At 30.2% G+C, this 18,146-nt stretch overlaps 1 protein-coding gene across 1 annotated transcript in view; it reads left to right on the top strand.

The window, feature by feature from the left end:
• Positions 1–3,200: 3,200 nt before the first annotated feature.
• LOC145276792 (uncharacterized) overlaps positions 3,201–18,146 on the top strand; it is a 421,446-nt gene continuing 406,500 nt past the window's right edge. Inside the window, exon 1 of the mRNA XM_080128094.1 lies at positions 3,201–3,857. Coding sequence (XP_079984220.1) covers positions 3,545–3,857 — 313 coding nt within the window. The 5' untranslated portion in view covers positions 3,201–3,544. The remainder of the gene's footprint in view (positions 3,858–18,146) is intronic.

The raw sequence follows: 18,146 nt of genomic DNA, 5'->3' as shown, positions 1-18,146 counted from the left end.
GGTAAAGGGAAAAGAATTTAAAGAAGATTAGATGTATGAGAGAGACACACACAGAGAGAGAGAGAGAGAGAGAGAGAGAGAGAGAGAGAGAGAGAGAGAGACAGACGGACGGACGGACGGACAGAGAGAGACACACACACACACAGGTAGAGGGAGAAGGAAAGACAGAGGGAGAGAGAGACAGATAGAGGCAGAGGCAGAGAGAGGTGTCCGTTGTATATTGGATAGAGGCGTTGAATTTTTACGGTTCTAGGTGAACATTATCTGAAGATAGTGGTTTCAATCCTACCCAAAGCCAGCCAGAGTATTAGTTGGCAAGAAAGAAGAAGAAGAAAAAAAAAAAGACGTGGCGAGACAACAATTATATTATGTAAAGCAGGAATTACTGAGGATACAGTTAAGAAACTCAGCATTCCTATCTATTTACCACCTGAAAAAGGCCAGAGGAAACGTCGTGAAACAACAACTATGAAGATGACGATAGCAATCCTCAAATAAATAAATAAATAAATAAATAAATAGATAAATAAATAAATAAATAAATAGACAGAAAGAAGTTGAAAGATAGAAAATGAGAAAGAAATAAAAACACACACGAGAAAAAAGAAATAAAAAGAGAACACGAGAAAAACGTGAAAGAGAAAGAAAGAGAGAAAGCGAAGGACACTTGAAAAAGATTAAAATCTATAAAAGAAAAAGAAAAAGGCGAAGAGAGAAAGAGAAAAGGGAAAAAGAATGGAAAGAAAGTAAAAAGATGAAAGAGTAGAAAAAAAGATAGAAAGGTGAGCGAGAAGAAATAGAAAGAAAGAAAAATGGAAAGAGAAGAGGAGGTAGAATAAAAGACAAGTGAACAAAGGGAGAGGGAAGGGGCAGGCAAGAGAGATAGATAGATAGATAGATAGATAGATAGATAGATAGAGAGATAGAGAGAGAGAAAGAGAGAGAGAGGCAAGAGAGAAAAAAGAGAAGGTCAAAAGAGAACGGAAAAGATATAAGAAAGGGGAGAGTAGGAGGAGGACGGTGAATAAAAAAGATTTTACAAATAAACGAGAATAAAAGTGAAAAGAAAAGAAAGAAAATGATAGAAGAGAAGAAAAAAGTGTGAGAGAAAAGGACGGTAGGAGGGAGATAGATAGATAGATAGATAGATAGATAGAGAGAGAGAGAGAGAGAGAGAGAGAGAGAGAGAGAGAGAGAGAGAGAGAGAGAGAGAGAAAGGGGTCTTTCCTTAATCCTACAACTTTCTAAGTAGACATACGAAACCAAAAACTTCAAGATCATAGTGTAATATCTGTTCTGATGCTACACTTCACCGTTTCTGTCCTCGGTTAGTGGAGAAGAAATCCTTCATAACTGAGCAATATTTATTTTTGTTCCTATCCAGAGAGCCCCTTTTAGGGGAGCTGGATTTTCCCTACATTAAAAACCGACCTAGTGTCCAACTCTGCCCTCGTAGGGAGGCAAATAAATAGGAACAAAATTAAGCGAATTATTGAATAACGATTTAATAATTTTTAACATAAAAAGTTCGTTTTCTTCTTCTTTCTTTAAGAAGAAGAAGAAGAAGAAGAAGAAAAAGAAGAAGAAAAAGAAGAAGAAGAAGAAGAAGAAGAAGAAGAAGAAGGAGAAAAAACCTAATTTTTTTTATGTTTGTTAATTTTCAAACGTTGATGGATTGGATTGCTTCAATTAATTTAAATCCTTGAATTTTCGGTTGAACAAAAACTCAAAATTAAAAAAACAAAAAACAAAAACATTAATCTTCGCTATTTTTTAATGCACATTCGAATCAATTTTGTTCAAATATCGATTTTTTAATTCTTTTTTTTTTTTTTAACGGAATTACAAAACTTTTGACAAGTATCTTCTATTCTAATTCTTTATTTGTTTATTCCGTCGACACGGCAGAATTACGGTGTCAGCTAAATTGGATATTAAGCGAAAAATAGAAGTTACGTTTGCCACTTCTGAGACTTGTTCCCTCAAAGCCCTCCTCTCTCTCTCTCTTTCTCTCTCCCTCTCTTCCCCTTCCCTCTTTCCCCCCTTTCTCTATCACCCTACTTCGCACGCTCTCTTTGCTTTTCTTTTTTTCTCCCTTTACTATTCCTACTGGTTGAAAAAGCCACATGGCCAAACACACACATAGTTTTTAGCAAGAAACGCACGGGGGTGCAATGTTAATTTAATATTCGGGAGACGACAGTAGCACAAGGAACCGAACTCATTCATGGTTTCGCTTGAAATTTTCTACCACAGGAAGAACCATTTTTAATTGGAATCAAGTTCTTTAATCGGATGATTTATTTGTTCTGCTTCCAAGGAAGAAAATCTACTTACTCTTTAGAATTATGATATGGAAAATGAGATGATTTCAACTGTACTAAATTTGTACAAGTTTCTAATTTTAATGGTACAGTTTACGCTTTGTAAGACTTTGTTTTTGTGTGTCTGTTTTTTTTTTGTTAGAGGAATATATGTTTAATGCTTATATTTAAGAAGGTATTTAACGAGGTATTTATAAATTAATGTATTCTTTTGTATTAATTTTTATCTGTTTATACTTTGATGAAACTGTTACTTAATTCTACAATGTCTCCATACAAAGGTGCTTATTTATTATGATTTTTGCCTAGGTATATGCGTATGTATCTTTTGAATAGACCTTATCTATCTATCTATCTATCTATCTATCTATCTATCTATCTATCTATCTATCTATCTATCTATCTATCTATCCCCCCCACTCTCTCTCCCTCTCTCTCTATTCAATAAATATATAATTCAACATTTGACAAAATAAGATTTAAACTTTAAAGTATATGCAAATCCTTTCCAACCACCTAATATAAAAAAGCCTCCTTATCTACCAGATTAAAAAAGTTTATATATAGACAGTATCGAATTATATCTTTTTTTCTTATCTGTTTTCATAAATATATGTAACATGTTTCTAATGTGCAACTGCAACATGTTTTTCCTGTATATATATATATAATCCATATTTTACTTACGTTATAAGTATCATATTGAAAACACGTGAGTTATTACTTAAAACTTTAATTAACTTTGTTTACATATTAAAACTATTGAATAAAAAGAATTATTAATTAATTATAATTAATTATAAATTAATTAATCTATGTATGCTGCTTTTACATTTAATATCAAACAGCGGATTCATATATATATATATTTTTATATATGTATGTATATATGGATTAGGTACATATATTAATACAGTATTTTATTTACTTTTAATTGTAAGTTTTTTCTATTTCTATATACAAACCACAATTCTAATTTTTTTTTCCTGTATCACATTTTTTTTTATTTTTGAAGAAATTTAACCGCCATATAAAATTGAATGATCGGAATTTCCAAATGTTGGACTCATAAAAAAAAAAAAAAAGAAGATTTCCGTCGATTACCAAAACGAGGATTTATTCAAAGTGACCCCTTCGGACACAAGCGAGTGCGCGTATAGCGGCCGTAGCCGATTTCATTTAGCGATTGCATTGTCCACGGGATTCTCTATCTTCCAAAGATGACAACTGCATCTCCATCCTATATAAAAGCGGAAAAACTTTACTCGGACTATTCTTTGCAATCGCTTGACCCCCTCGATGACCGGACCAGCATTGGCGGGGTCAGCATAGGCGCAGGCGGAGGGGTCGGCAGTGGAGGAGGCGGAAATAATGGTACTAACCACGAAATCGTGGGTGGGGCTGGTGCCCATTTGAACCTCGTCCAGCGGTCTTTACACGATGGACACGCACGAGTGACTACTAACTGCAACCAACACTCAATTGATGACATACTCGGAAACACCAAAGTTACACAGGCTCAATTTCAAAAAGGTAAGTCAGTCCATACTCCATCTCCATATTCGTCTCCGTTTCTTTTTTTTTTTTTTGCTTTTTTTTTTTTTTTTTGATTTTCAGAACTTCAAACTCGTTTTATTATTTGTGTCGCATATATTCATGAAAAAAAAAAAAAAAGAAAAAAGAAAAAAAAGGAACCGCATCCTATTTTGGGTTTTTCGTTTCAGTTTTTTTTTTTTTAAATATAACAAAAATCGCGCGTCATTATCAGAATTCTGAGAACATTTAAATTCAAGAAGAAAGCATCTAAGGCAAAGTTAACGTCTAACGGATGTTTCATTTACTTATTTACTTATTGGCGGAATAGCGGACTATTATCCTCATTATCATCAAGTAATTACCGAGAATGCAGTTAGGAGATTCAGAGTTCCTATCCCGTCACGGTTACCACCTGACGAAGGCCAGAGGAATAGTTAGCCGAAACACCGTGAAACAGCAACTAGGAAAGATGAGGATAATAGTCCGCAATAAATAAATTAATAAATAATACTAATCTAAATAATGAATTCCAATTAAATAATATATAACGGAGGTTTCTTTAAAACCTTTAAAACTATTAAAAAAAAATGTCCTTCGTTGGAAAATTATTTTTCAGTAAGTCAATTAATTTCCTGCGTCGCTAAATAGCTTTACTTACATGAACAAACAATAGTACCAATGTTTTTAAAGGGATCATCAATTGTTTACCATGAAACACTGTTTCGGGGATTAATAACAAAACAGTATATTATATCATGGCTCCCCAGCAGCATTGATCAAACACAATATATATATATATATATATATATATATATATATATATATATATATATATATATATATATATATATAGTCATCCACATACAATACTGTTTTTCGCTGTTTCACAGCTTATCAGTGCGGCTAGACAAGAAACTACCTCAAGCCAGGATCGAAACCAGATCGCCCAAAAGCTATACGACTGCTGTTGCTGCTATACGGGCAGTGAATTAACAATGTTTTGACATTGTCCAAAGTACCTAAGCTCAATTTGTTTACACAAAGCGCATCGCTAATAGTAATTTGTATATCACTGACACTTCACTGATTGAGGACAGAACAGATACTATATTTTGATCTTAGTCCGACCATGTTGTAACATATCAGGTTTTTAGTGTTTTTTTTTTATTACAATAACAATTCCTTAAAGCTTCGTAAGATAGACACTGACCTCATAAGCGGATGGCCTTTGTCATCTATTCAGTCCCTTCAACATCATTCAAGGTAAGTATTATGTTTCGACATCAAAATACCCCTGGAATTGTTGATATGCCTTAAAACAAACAAACAAACAAACAAACAAACAAACAAACAAACAAACAAACAAACATAAGAAACGTTAATAATTAACTAGTTGTGTATATCCGGCGTTGTCTGGGCGTATTTTGTGCTTTCATTTTTGTTTCACCTTTTTTTTTTTTCAAAAAATAAAAAACAAAAACAAAAACAAAACAAAACAAAACGAAACAATTTCCGTTTATTCGTTTGAAATCGCAGTTTAACATTTAAATTTAATTATTGCAATCGATTTATCATTGAATCATTAATTGAACAAATTGTAATAAAATTAGGGTTATTTTCCAGAATAGCCATCAAAGCAAAAACGAAGTGAAAAACAAACAAACAAACAAACAAACAACCAAACAAAAGCAGCAACAAAAAAATTAAAAACAAAAAAGAAATACACAACAAATCAATATTACAAAAAGCTAGATAAGTTACTCTTCTACCTACTTGGATAAGATTTTCTGATTTTACTTAAAAAGTGATTTTACTTAAAAATAAAAGTAATATGAAATCTCTTGAGTTAGAAAAAGATGATGGTCTTATTAGAGCCATATTCGAGCCATGATAATCACTCAAAAATTGAAAATTAAACAAAACGCTGACTAAAACAAACATCATTCAATGAATATCATTAATCGTGCGAAAATGTATTATTATACGAGTATTTTGCTTAATTTTCGATTTTTGAGCTATTATCAAGGTTCAGCTATAGTTCTAATAAAACTATTTCATTTTTCGTTCTAACTAGATAGGCTTTACACAACGTTTTATTTTAAAGCAAGACACATTTTAAAATAAATTAAAAAGACACGTAGCTTGCCTTTGGTAACATTTAATTGTTGTGTATCTATCACCCTCCCCCTTTTTTGCTTCGTTGGCTATTCTGAGAAAAAAAAATTGAAAATTAAACAAAACGCTGACTAAAACAAACATCATTCAATGAATATCATTAATCGTGCGAAAATGTATTATTATACGAGTATTTTGCTTAATTTTCGATTTTTGAGCTATTATCAAGGTTCAGCTATAGTTCTAATAAAACTATTTTGTTTTTCGTTCTAACTAGATAGGCTTTACACAACGTTTTTATTTTAAAGCAAGACACATTTTAAAATAAATTAAAAAGACACGTAGCTTGCCTTTGGTAACATTTAATTGTTGTGTATCTATCACCCTCCCCCTTTTTTGCTTCGTTGGCTATTCTGAGAAAAAAAAATCGATGAAATTAGAACTCAATTTATTCAAGTGTTGTTTTAATCTCTATTTATAAACTTATTCGATGAGAATTAGGAATGGACAAGTTTTCAGACATGTTTTGCTTTTTTTCAGTTAAAACCATTTATAAAACAATTAAAATTAATCATTTAACATTTGATTTTAGTTTAATTTGGAAAATAACAGCGTAAGTATCACCAGTAGAAAATACAAAAATTGTTTCATCCTTAACCAATTTTTGATTCATTTTAAACAGTGAACTTCATAACAAAAGTATTTTGTGTATCATTTGGATTATTCTCTTATAATCTAATATATAAACCGTCATATGCCTGTCTGTCTGTCTGTCTGCATATTTTCAAACTCTATCTCCCCCGAAACTAAAAGTCGCAGAGCGACACTAAGGACCTCAAATGATTTGATATTTTACGTGCCGTTCTTTAGTCGGTTAAAATAGTTTTTCAGGGGTCAAAAATAGGTAAAAATTGAAAAAAAAAAAAAAAAAAAATCGTTGTACATTTTGTACATTCATCTTAGTTTATTTTTAATTCTTAATTTTTTATCAGTTCATATGCCTGTCACGTTAGTTCAGTGGTAACGTCACCAGCTTTGAATGCTACAGGATCTGCTTCGATTCTAGCCGATGGCATCCAAATACATTTATTTTTACTTTTGAAATAACGACTGTATAATGATACATACGGAATTTGGACAAATTAAAATATCGTATTTAAGCGTATTTTACACTCGGACAAAGTCGGGTGCCTCCCGCTAGTCTTGAACGAATTCCTCAACACGCCCGGCCGATGTAACCTCCGACTTTCTTCGGGCGTATCTTCCCAAACTCGGAATCCTTCTCTCGAACTTAAGAATTTCGAATGAAACCTTTTATTCAATACACGGGAATAGCATGTTGTTGATCCGATTCTCGAGATCACAGATTCCCGAGTTCGATAGAAAGATTTTCGTGTTCGACAGAAAAATACTTGGATTTAATAAGGTATACCTGAAGAAAATCGGAGGTCACAACAACCGAAACGTTGCGACAATAACACTCAAGATGAGAGTGGGTAGTTAGAATAATCGACATAGCAGAAATTATCACTCCTCATTACAAAATTTCGAAACAAAAACATGTCTTGACTCTCGTACTGTAAAATCACAAATTTAAAAAAATTTTTAATGAAAATTCTAAAATTCTAAAATTCTAAAACTGTAAAATTAAAGACTAAAAAACTAAACAAAAAACAAAAAAAAAATGTATTGAAATATCTTAAAACCTAAATGCTTCAGTTTTTAGTCCACGTTTCGATAATTTCATCAATAAACAACTTTTCAGCATCTTTTAACAAGTCATACCTTGATATGGCATGCTATGGATGCACATGAGTGAAAAAACAAATAAACAAAACAAAACAAAAATAGTTGTATTTTTTGTGTATAAAATCGTTTCAGTGCTACTTAGTTTTCCTTTTAATAATTTATTCAAGTAAATTAATATCGATTTTGGGTGTACTATAAAACAAATAAAAACATTACATTAGTTAAATTTTATTACATAATAATTTTTAAGATTATTTTTAAGATTTTCTTAATATTATTACAGGATGTTACCGTTGTTGCCTGATTTGAACACTTGTGTTGTGCTTTCATAGATTATTATTTCATATCGTTTGTCACACACACACACACACACACACACACACACACACACACACACACACACACACACACATATATATATATATATATATATATATATATATATATATATATATATATATATATATATAAACTGTACAAAAGGTCAGCAAAAACTCGGTCCTGTATATGACCTTAAACTATATCCGATGGTGAGGCCCCAGCTTGCGGGCTTTGGAGAGTGTGGAGTAAGCCTTTAATTGCCATTGCTCCCAGTGATAGTACCTGTTAGGGCCCCAACTATGGGTTGAATAGAAACAGACTTGAAAAAAAATGTATATATATTCTATTAAAAAAATTTTTCTTCAAAATAACTGAATTCGGCATTAAATAACCTGAAAAGGGTTGATATGCGGTAAAACAAAAACAATCAAACCAAACCAAAAAAAAAAAACAAAAACTTCCGTACAGTTTTAAATCAATAAATATTAAGCTCTTATATTGAACATTTTTCTTTGTAATCGAGCACTTTGATGGAATTCTTTCATAAAAACAGTGAACATATATATATATATATATATATATATATATATATATATATATGACGACTACCCGTGGCCTGTTGTGTCAGTATACGTTTTAACTAGCTATGGAATAGTGAGTACACAGAATTAATATATATGACGAGAAAAATATTTTTAACAATCACGTATCAAGGATATATATATATATATATATATATATATATATATATATATATATATATATATATATATATATTTGTTGTTGCATAACAGAAATATTCGTGTGAAAGTATTATACCCCAGTATGAATGTGTGATTTTCTTGACACGATTTCATATATATATATATATATATATATATATATATATATATATATATATATATATATATATATATATATGTATGTATGTATGTATATATATATATATATATATGTATATATATATAATGAAAAATTATTAATTGACGAATGTTTTATTGTTTTTGTTGTGATAAAGTGCAGCGAACTAAGTCATATTTAGTAATTAATATAGATTAGTCACCACATATTCTATAATTATGGCGGTTTTCGTTTCGTTAAGTCCCAATTTTTTGTTTACAAAACCATTCGGCGGAAGTGGTGACGTCAGACAAATTTTAATGTAGGGATGACCAACACTGCATGTAATGTAGCTTTTATAAATATAAAAATAGTTTTATTCAAACAGTCTTTATTTGAATTTTATAACAAAATTATAACCTTTAGAATAAAAATATGGGTATTTTTTTACGACCTGCCCAAACGTAGTATAAATACCCCCAACCACCCCATGTTAAGAACGGCTTTCGGAATAAACACCTCCCCAACCTCCCCATGTTAAGAACGGCTTTCGGAATAAACACCTCCCCAACCTCCCCATGTTAAGAACGGCTTTCGGAATAAACACCTCCTCAACCTCCCCATGTTAAGAACGGCTTTCAGAATAAACACCTCCCCAACCTCCCCATGTTAATAACTTGAGGTTGAGGGTGTTGAATCCGAAAGCCGTTCTTAACATGGGGAGGTTGAGGTGTTTATAATACGCTGGGACACGTCGTAAAAATTGACCAAAATATGCTTATGAGCAGTTTTTTTTAAAAATCAAACATCATATGTTAGAAAGAATTATTTTAACACCAAGCATAAAAATAGAACTGTTATGAAAATATTTATGAAGTTTTTTTTTTAACAATATGTTTATAAACTGTTTTTTAATCAAACAAAAAACGGTTCATAATATATATAAAAAAATCAGTTCATAAATATTTTTAAACACAATCTCGTTGGAAAAAATAGTTCATAAATATTCTTATAACAGTTATATTTTTATGTTGGACGTAAAAAAAAATAAATATGAACACCTCTGATATTTGATTGAAAAAACAGCTCGTAAACATATTTTACTCGTAAAGGTTATAATTTTGCCATAAAAGTTCAAATAAAGACTATTTGAATAAAACTTCGGTAACTCACTAACATAATGTACTTGCAATAACCCTTATCCCTGAGTGGCTTCCGGGCCTTGATAAGTGGTGATCTCTGTGTAAAAAAAAAAAAACTTTTTCACTTTGTTTCCACGTAAACATTTTCCTTTAAAATGACGACCCTTAAAAGTTTTTGCGTATGCTGAAAACGAATGTCGCATTTTATTTTTCCGCAAACAAGTAGTTTTCCGGATATTGATAAATGTAATTCCTTATGACCATTTTTATACACGCAAGTCCAACGTAAACAAATTCCTGATGAACCGCCCCTTTAAGTAGACACTTTAAATATCCACACTAACGTACTGTACTTACAATAACCCTTATCCCTGAGTGGCTTCCGGGCCTTGATAAGTGGTGACCACCTTGTAAAAAAAAAAAGAGGCGAAAAATATGCGAATAGATTTGTAAACAAAGAAATGCAATTCTTAATGAAAGCCAGTATAGCATAAATTATTTATCATTAGTTAACAGCTATAACTTTTACCCATTTTTAACTGGCTAAAAAGTATGTTGTTTCATACTCTTCAAAGCATTAAAAAACATTTGCAAGTAATTTTAACGTATTTAAACTGCCAATTACGGAAAATAATGAATTAGAAGACGTAAAAATAGTTTAAATCGTAAAAAACTAAGAGATGTAATTGGTAACAGTTGCTTATTGTACCATATTTTTTATGTTTCACTTATAAACAAGTTAAATGTTATGTGTTGATAGTTAAGTAGTTTCTTTTTATTAACAAGGTTTCAACGACTGGGCAAGCTGATCTGATTTTTTATACATATCTCAGTAATTTTAACGTCATTAAACTTTAAAATTACAGAATATCTAAAAGACTTTAAAATAGTTTAAACCGTAAACGTATTTGTTTTGATTTTATTTGAAAAGGGGTCAAGGTTGCAATCAAAAATAAAGATAAAATAATCGCAAATAAACAATTTGGGACACGAAAAACGTACAATTAATTTTTTTATTGAGTTGTAGATTTCTATCGATAAAACTATTGATCGCACACAACTTGGGTAAAGAAAATGTTTTTTTTTTTTTTTTAAATATGTATATTGATCAAGTAGGGTTTTTTTTTTTACACTAGAAAAACATATTTGTTGCTTTTTAATTTGAAAACGATTCCAACTTGCAATGAAAAAAAAAAATCCAAATAATCGTTTTAAAAATCTGTGACGCTAAAAACGCATATAGTTTTTTTATTATTATCTTCGGTTTTATATCGTTTTGTGTATATTTTAATTTTTAAAAAGTGATATACAGAAATATGAGGGGGAAAAATGAAATACGGAAAAGAACGATTTGCAAAATATCGATGTAAAAAAAAAAAAAAAATGCAGAAGTCATTTCCAGTATTGTTTGTATTAATGTACACATGCGTATCGTAAACATGAACTGGATTTATGTACACATTCGCATCGTAAACCAAAACCGGATGGACGGTTTCAACGCCCAGGGAAAATGATTTGAGTTTTATATTATAATATATATATATATATATATATATATATATATATATATATATATATATATATATATATATATATATATAAGGTAGAAACCTCTTTCTAGCATTTCGAAGCTTTTCGTCAGAAGAGAAGTAAAAGCTTGAAGTATACAAATGTAAAATTGGAAAAAAAGATAACATCGACTTTCAAAAAATTCAGATTAGAACTGGGAAAAAATTATAGGGGAGTGATATGATGGGGATAAAAGAGAAAAAGACAGAAAAACAATAAAGGCTAAAAAGTATAAAAAAACAATATATACTAATATGTTTATATATATATATATATATATATATATATATATATATACACACACATATATATATATATATATATATATATATATATATAAAGAAAGTCATCTACAATACTGTTACGCTGATTCACAGCTCATCAGTATGGCTAGACAAGCAACTACCTCAAGCCAGGATTGAAACACGATCGCCCAAACGACGTACTGCTGCTGCTATGCGGGCAGTGAATTAACAATGTTTTGACATTGTCTTAATACCTAAGCTCAATTTGTTTACACAAAGAGCATCGCATCATACGCTAATAGTAATTTGTATATCATTTCCCAATATGCTCAACCTAAGATAGGGAACATTATAGTCATCCATATCGATTACTAAAAGTAATCTTACTTTACGTAATATTCTCATTTAGAATAGATCGAAGCAGAAGCAATGCAAAATCTCATTTGAACCCTAGATATCCAATGTTTCCCATTTTTTTTTAATGGGGAGTCACAATTGTTATTATTTGGTTAATTCGAACTACTGCAATCACCTTGAGTGTTATATTTAAAGCGTTTCGATTTTCAGATGTCGAACTCGAAAATCTACACGGAATTTGGAACGGTATCCTTTCTTTGATTCACAGAGGTAGCATGCTCTCGTTCTGTCAGGCATTAAGAAATTCGCGATTGTACTCTTATTATCGACCGCACTGAGGATTAAACCTTAAAGCCCCAAATGATTGTCATTTGTAACTCGATTCACCCCCCCACACACAGAGTAGTATGCAATAATAAGAAGTAGTGGTGGGGTAATTCCAATATTTTTCCCGATTCCGATACAATTACCGATTCTGATTCCGATTCTTTATAAATCTCTACATATTTTAAAATAGAGGTGTAATTCATTCCCGATTACAGTAAAAAATACATGTTAAATGTACACATATTTTCTCAAACATAAGATACACATGGTGTGAGGAGGTAAAATCTATAGATTTTATTTTTATTTTTAATTGAAAATCTATAAATATTTATTATTTTTTAATTACTACCAGCAGTAGAAAAGTTTGCTATAAACAAAATCAAATAAAACAGGTAAATAAAAGAATTGTTTTTGGCATCGGAAAATATGCACAAATCTTTCCGATTCCGATACCGTCTCAACACTAATAAATAGGGCTCTATAGTGATAAGTAGGGCTGTGACAACAGAATATTATTTTCATTTTTTTTGGCTCCCATGTATATATCCGACACAGTAAGACACAGTCAATCAACCGAGAACCACATCCGTCTATATAAAAACATATACGATATTAACGGATATATACTCAAGAGTCAAAACAATGAAAAGAATATGCTGTTGTCACAGCCATAGTGATAAGTAATAAGATTGTACTTCTAAAAAACAAAACAAAACAAAAAAAAAATAGGTTTAAGGCTCTCAAAATTCATACCAGAATTGTTCGCAATGTTCCGTGACGTAATGGATTAAAAACGTACTGGTTAAAAAATTGTGAGAATAATGCTTAGCTATTTAACTATTTAAGCAAAACAAATTTACGACGTTCATTTCAAAAGTAAAGCCTCCTATATTTTTTAAACTTCAAAAAGTTAAAGAACTACGAGTGATACCATCAAAACGAGCAACATTTTGTGCTCCAGAATTTATTTTCTACATAGTCATCACCATTCTCAATGCACTTTTACGAGGAATTCAATTACGCACCTCTGCTTCTGACACATAGGGGTTGCTTTCTCACAGTCAATATCTGCGACAGAGACGAAACTTTCAAGTCATGAATGCATAAGTTTAGTCATCATAACAATGCAATTTGCAATCCCTTCTGATCCATTCGTGAGGAATAAAAAAAAAATAGTCATTAATTTTAGAACGTCCTCCGTGTATAAGTGTTTTTTCCTGAAAATATAAAGATATACATTTTTCTCCAAGAAAATAAAGAATTCTATAAAAATCTAGTATTTAAAGCAGTTTTATAATTAAATTTCCGATGCCTTATAATTAAAAAAAAAAAAAATTATTTTTACACATCCTCACCCCAAACAAGGCATATTGTCACTTGGACGTAACGGGTTACTAATTAGGACCATGCCTAAGAAAGATTAATAAGATGTTGGTTTACGTTAGAGTTGAACTTCTGCATGTCAGTACAGTCAGAGAAGCAGGTAGCAGGAAAGAAATTCCAAAGTCTAACTGTTGAAGGAAAGAAACTATTTAAGCAGAAAGCTATCTGGCATTTAGAGACCTCAATAGCGACGGGTTATAATTTCGTTACTAAGCAGGTCTGTCGCGGATATGTATATCAACGGGGCACAAGTGCAAGGAATTCATCAGAGTACATTCCATTAAAATACTTGTAGAACAAGCACATTGATGCAATCTTGCAAAAAGCTGTCTTAAAAACTTTCACACCTTTAGGACAGCCTCTCTTGGTAAATATAGTCAGTGAGTTTCCAGGCACAAGAAGACAAATTTAATTCTTGAAAAGAAGGCGTAGGAAGTAATTTAAGTGACCTAAAATCTATTTGGGTATTTCGCAGAGAAGCCAACAAACGGAAAAATAAAAGGGATAAACAATTACAATATATGACAAATAAATGTTACCAAAGGCAAGAAAAGTTACTGTTATACCTACCTGGATAAGTTTTCTTTTGTGTTTTAACATATTTTAAAACTTTTATTCAGTACCCAAATACAAGTAGTGCCGAGTTGGTAAGTTAAATCGACAACATGGCCGACAAGAACTACCGTCTTGGAGTGTCAATAATCGCTTAAGTCATGAAAATACAAGAACATAATGATAGAAATCCACCCAATAAATGTTACCGTGATACTTATTGGGTGGACTGCTATCAGTATTTTGTTTATTTTTCGAGTTTTCAGCTATTAATGACCACCCAAAGACAGCATGTTCTTGTTGGCCATGTTGTCGTCGGTTTATCTTATCACCCTGCAGTACTTGTTCTTCAAACCGAATAAAAGCTTTAAAATACGTTAAAACACACACGTATCACAGTAGGTAGAAGAGTAACTTGTTTTACTTTTGGTGATATTTATTTGCAATATATTTGAATTTTTGGCTTTTTTTTGTTTTTTTTTTGTTCTCTGCTAACTACCATTAATTTATTAATTCAATAAGTACTGAACAATTCTGTAATTTCGAATGAGTCTCGGCAGTTTGGTAATTGTTTTTCTCAATCAACATTATTTACCTTTTGGTTAAAACAAATTTTGGGTTTGTTTTACAATTCACAGAGGTCCGAAAGGTTGTTAAAACAAAACCTAATATATAACAAATAAATGTTATCAAAGGCAAAATAAATTACTTTTCTACCTAACTGGATATTTTTTTAGTGTTTTTATTCGGTTCAAAAAACAAGTAGTATAAAACGCTGCGCGCAAACAAGAAATGATAGCTGCAATGTCTTTTTACATCTTTGACGTCTCGAAAATTACTTTAAAACGTAAAAATAGAGTAAAATGATGGTAGAAACCTACCCAATAAATGTTACCGTGATATTTATTGGGCGAGCTTCTACCGCCATTTTGCTTTATTTTTTATTTTTAACTCATTGTCAAAACTTCGGCCATTTTTTTTTCTTGTTCGCACATAGCGTTCAACACCACTTGTTTCTCGACTCGAATAAACATTTTACATTAAATAAAGACCGTAAATACTTGTTCAGTTCGGTTGAAACGTAACTCACTTTGCCTTTGATAACATTTAGTTGTTATATATTTTTTTCCTCCGTACTAATGTGTATTGTAAAAACAAAGCAAGTTTTCTATTTCATTGCAAGCTACTAACGTAAATAACTTCACAAAATCTCAATCTTTTAATTCATGAGGATTTACTGAGAAATTGAAAGCTAGACATTGTTTGCTGTTCAACTGATTAACTGCTATCAAATATCGAAGGTAATAAAGGAATTAATTTGTTTTCAACTATTAACAATGGATTAAAATGGTTGACATGTTTTGACGAATGCATTGTTTTCATGCCAATAAAATTATTAAAAAGTGAAAAAAGATTTATACAATTCCGTTTTAGTTTAGCTATAGAATTTTTCATTTAAATAAATATTGTATTCACAAAGAGGCGAGAAACACACATACCCACATGAGAAATAGTCAGAAAATGTTTATTAAAATAGAAATTATAACGATAACGATGATTGTTTTAGGTTAAATCGATAATCGAAAACTGAAACCCTCTGCGAAAATGAAACCAGAAATTGTAACAGTTTTTTTGCTGATATTAACAAATGGCAAATCGATGTAATTTGTTTACAATTGTAGTTTTAAAAAGTTATAAAGTTTGATTTTAAAAAAGCCATCACTGCTGTGGTCATGATAGTAAGGATGTTTATTTTAAAATTCTAAACGGTTGATTGACATTCAAAATAGCATATCTCTCTCTCTCACGGTATATATATATATATATATATATATATATATATATATATATATATATATATATATATATATATATATATTTACCAAAATGATCCAAGATGGTAAAATTAAAGTATATTATAACTATTAAAGAGTTAATATTTATAAAGTTATCTCAGCCAGATGTAAAAGCTCGATAAAACCAAATAGGAGATAGAGCTTATAATACGAGCAAACCGTTAATAAAACATGTTAAAAACACTTTGAAATAAGTTAAAAATATATTTAATCTGAAAAGGAAACACTAGATAAGTGGATAGTCCTAGGACTATCCACTTATCTAGTGTTTCCTTTGCAGATTAAATATGTTTTTAACTCTTTTTCGATGTGTTTTTTAACATGTTTTATTAACTGTTTGCTCGTATATATATATATATATATATATACATACATATATATATATATATATATATATATATATATATATATATATATGTATATATATATATAGATGTTATTTGTTTTTGTTTTTGCGATACTTTTTGAATGAATTCAATTATTTATACGTTTCTTTTTCAACGTTGTGCAGCCGAAGGTAAATAAATGAACCGTTGCTTAAATTTTCCCCATTTTTTAATGTTTTTTTTTGTTTCTTCTTGATATTCAATATTTACGATATTTTTTTTTTGCAAGCTTATAGAAAAAAAATTCTCACAGTGACGTTTAATCGTTCATGCGTGCAAGGAAAATATTCAAACATTACATGTAAAAATTACACTAAAAATCTAAACTTATTAATAATATGAAATATTTTTACAACTAATTTTTTCTGGTAAAAATATTGAATAAACAATGCTTAATTCGATGATAATATCATTAGTTCGAGAAAATTAATTATTCTTCGCGTTATAACGATATTATTATTAAAACTTTAGAGGCTTTTTTTCGTAATGTTCATGAAAAAAAATTAAATATTCTTTTTAATTGTTACAATCTACGATGGACGGCGGTGAAAAAACAAAACAAACAAACAAACAACAAAAAAAGACAAAAAAAAAAAAAACGCAGAAAAATTTGACCCTTCAATCCTACCTGCTCCATCTGTTCAAAGATTTTCAGAGAAAAATAAAGAAATTCTTACTTGTGTTTATTCATAAATTAAATTAATGCATTTTTTAGTATTTAAAACTATAAATTTAGTAAAAGTGTTTTCTTTACACAAAATAATAATTTCCCATTAACATATAAAACATAATAATCGATTCATTATATTTCCTGATCATTACTTAATAAATACTGAAAATCTCATTAAAATTTGTTAATTTCTTGATATTTTAAGTGAAGGGAGGGGGTCAAAATATTGATATGTTTTAGGCATCGACCATCCACTTTGCCCATACTTATTATATAACTTTAAAGTACAAACTGAAACAATAAAACAAACTAATATCAAACGCTAAAATATTTTTGAAGTAAAATTGATTTTAATGAAATAATTTAAATACAAAGTGACTAGTGAAAAAATGCATATATTTTAAATAAAACTTATCGAAAAATCTGTTGGATAATTTAGTAAAAATAGGTTTTTGCATAATAAGGTTACTAATTCAGCTCGGCCCGTATTCAGCATAAATACCAAAAACTGATTAATAAATAAATTTTGGGTTCTTACTTAGAATGAAACTTAATAAAAAAAATACAGAAAATACAAACATGCCACAGAACGAAGATGTCATATTGCAAAAGATCACATCGATAGATCAATTTTTTTTTTTTTAATGAGAAGATCAAATTTTTATAACGTGCAAGATAGGAGAGCTGGGAGCTGATATGCTTTTTAGAATATGCTAAAATTCAAGGGCGGACAATTGTGGCTTTCGTAAATATGTCTATTACGAAGATTACGGG

The sequence above is a fragment of the Euprymna scolopes genome, chromosome 5 (genome assembly GCF_053919585.1).
Source record: "Euprymna scolopes isolate OS-2025 chromosome 5, ASM5391958v1, whole genome shotgun sequence".
Classification (NCBI taxonomy): domain Eukaryota; kingdom Metazoa; phylum Mollusca; class Cephalopoda; order Sepiida; family Sepiolidae; genus Euprymna; species Euprymna scolopes.
This window is presented reverse-complemented; position numbering and strand designations above follow the sequence as displayed.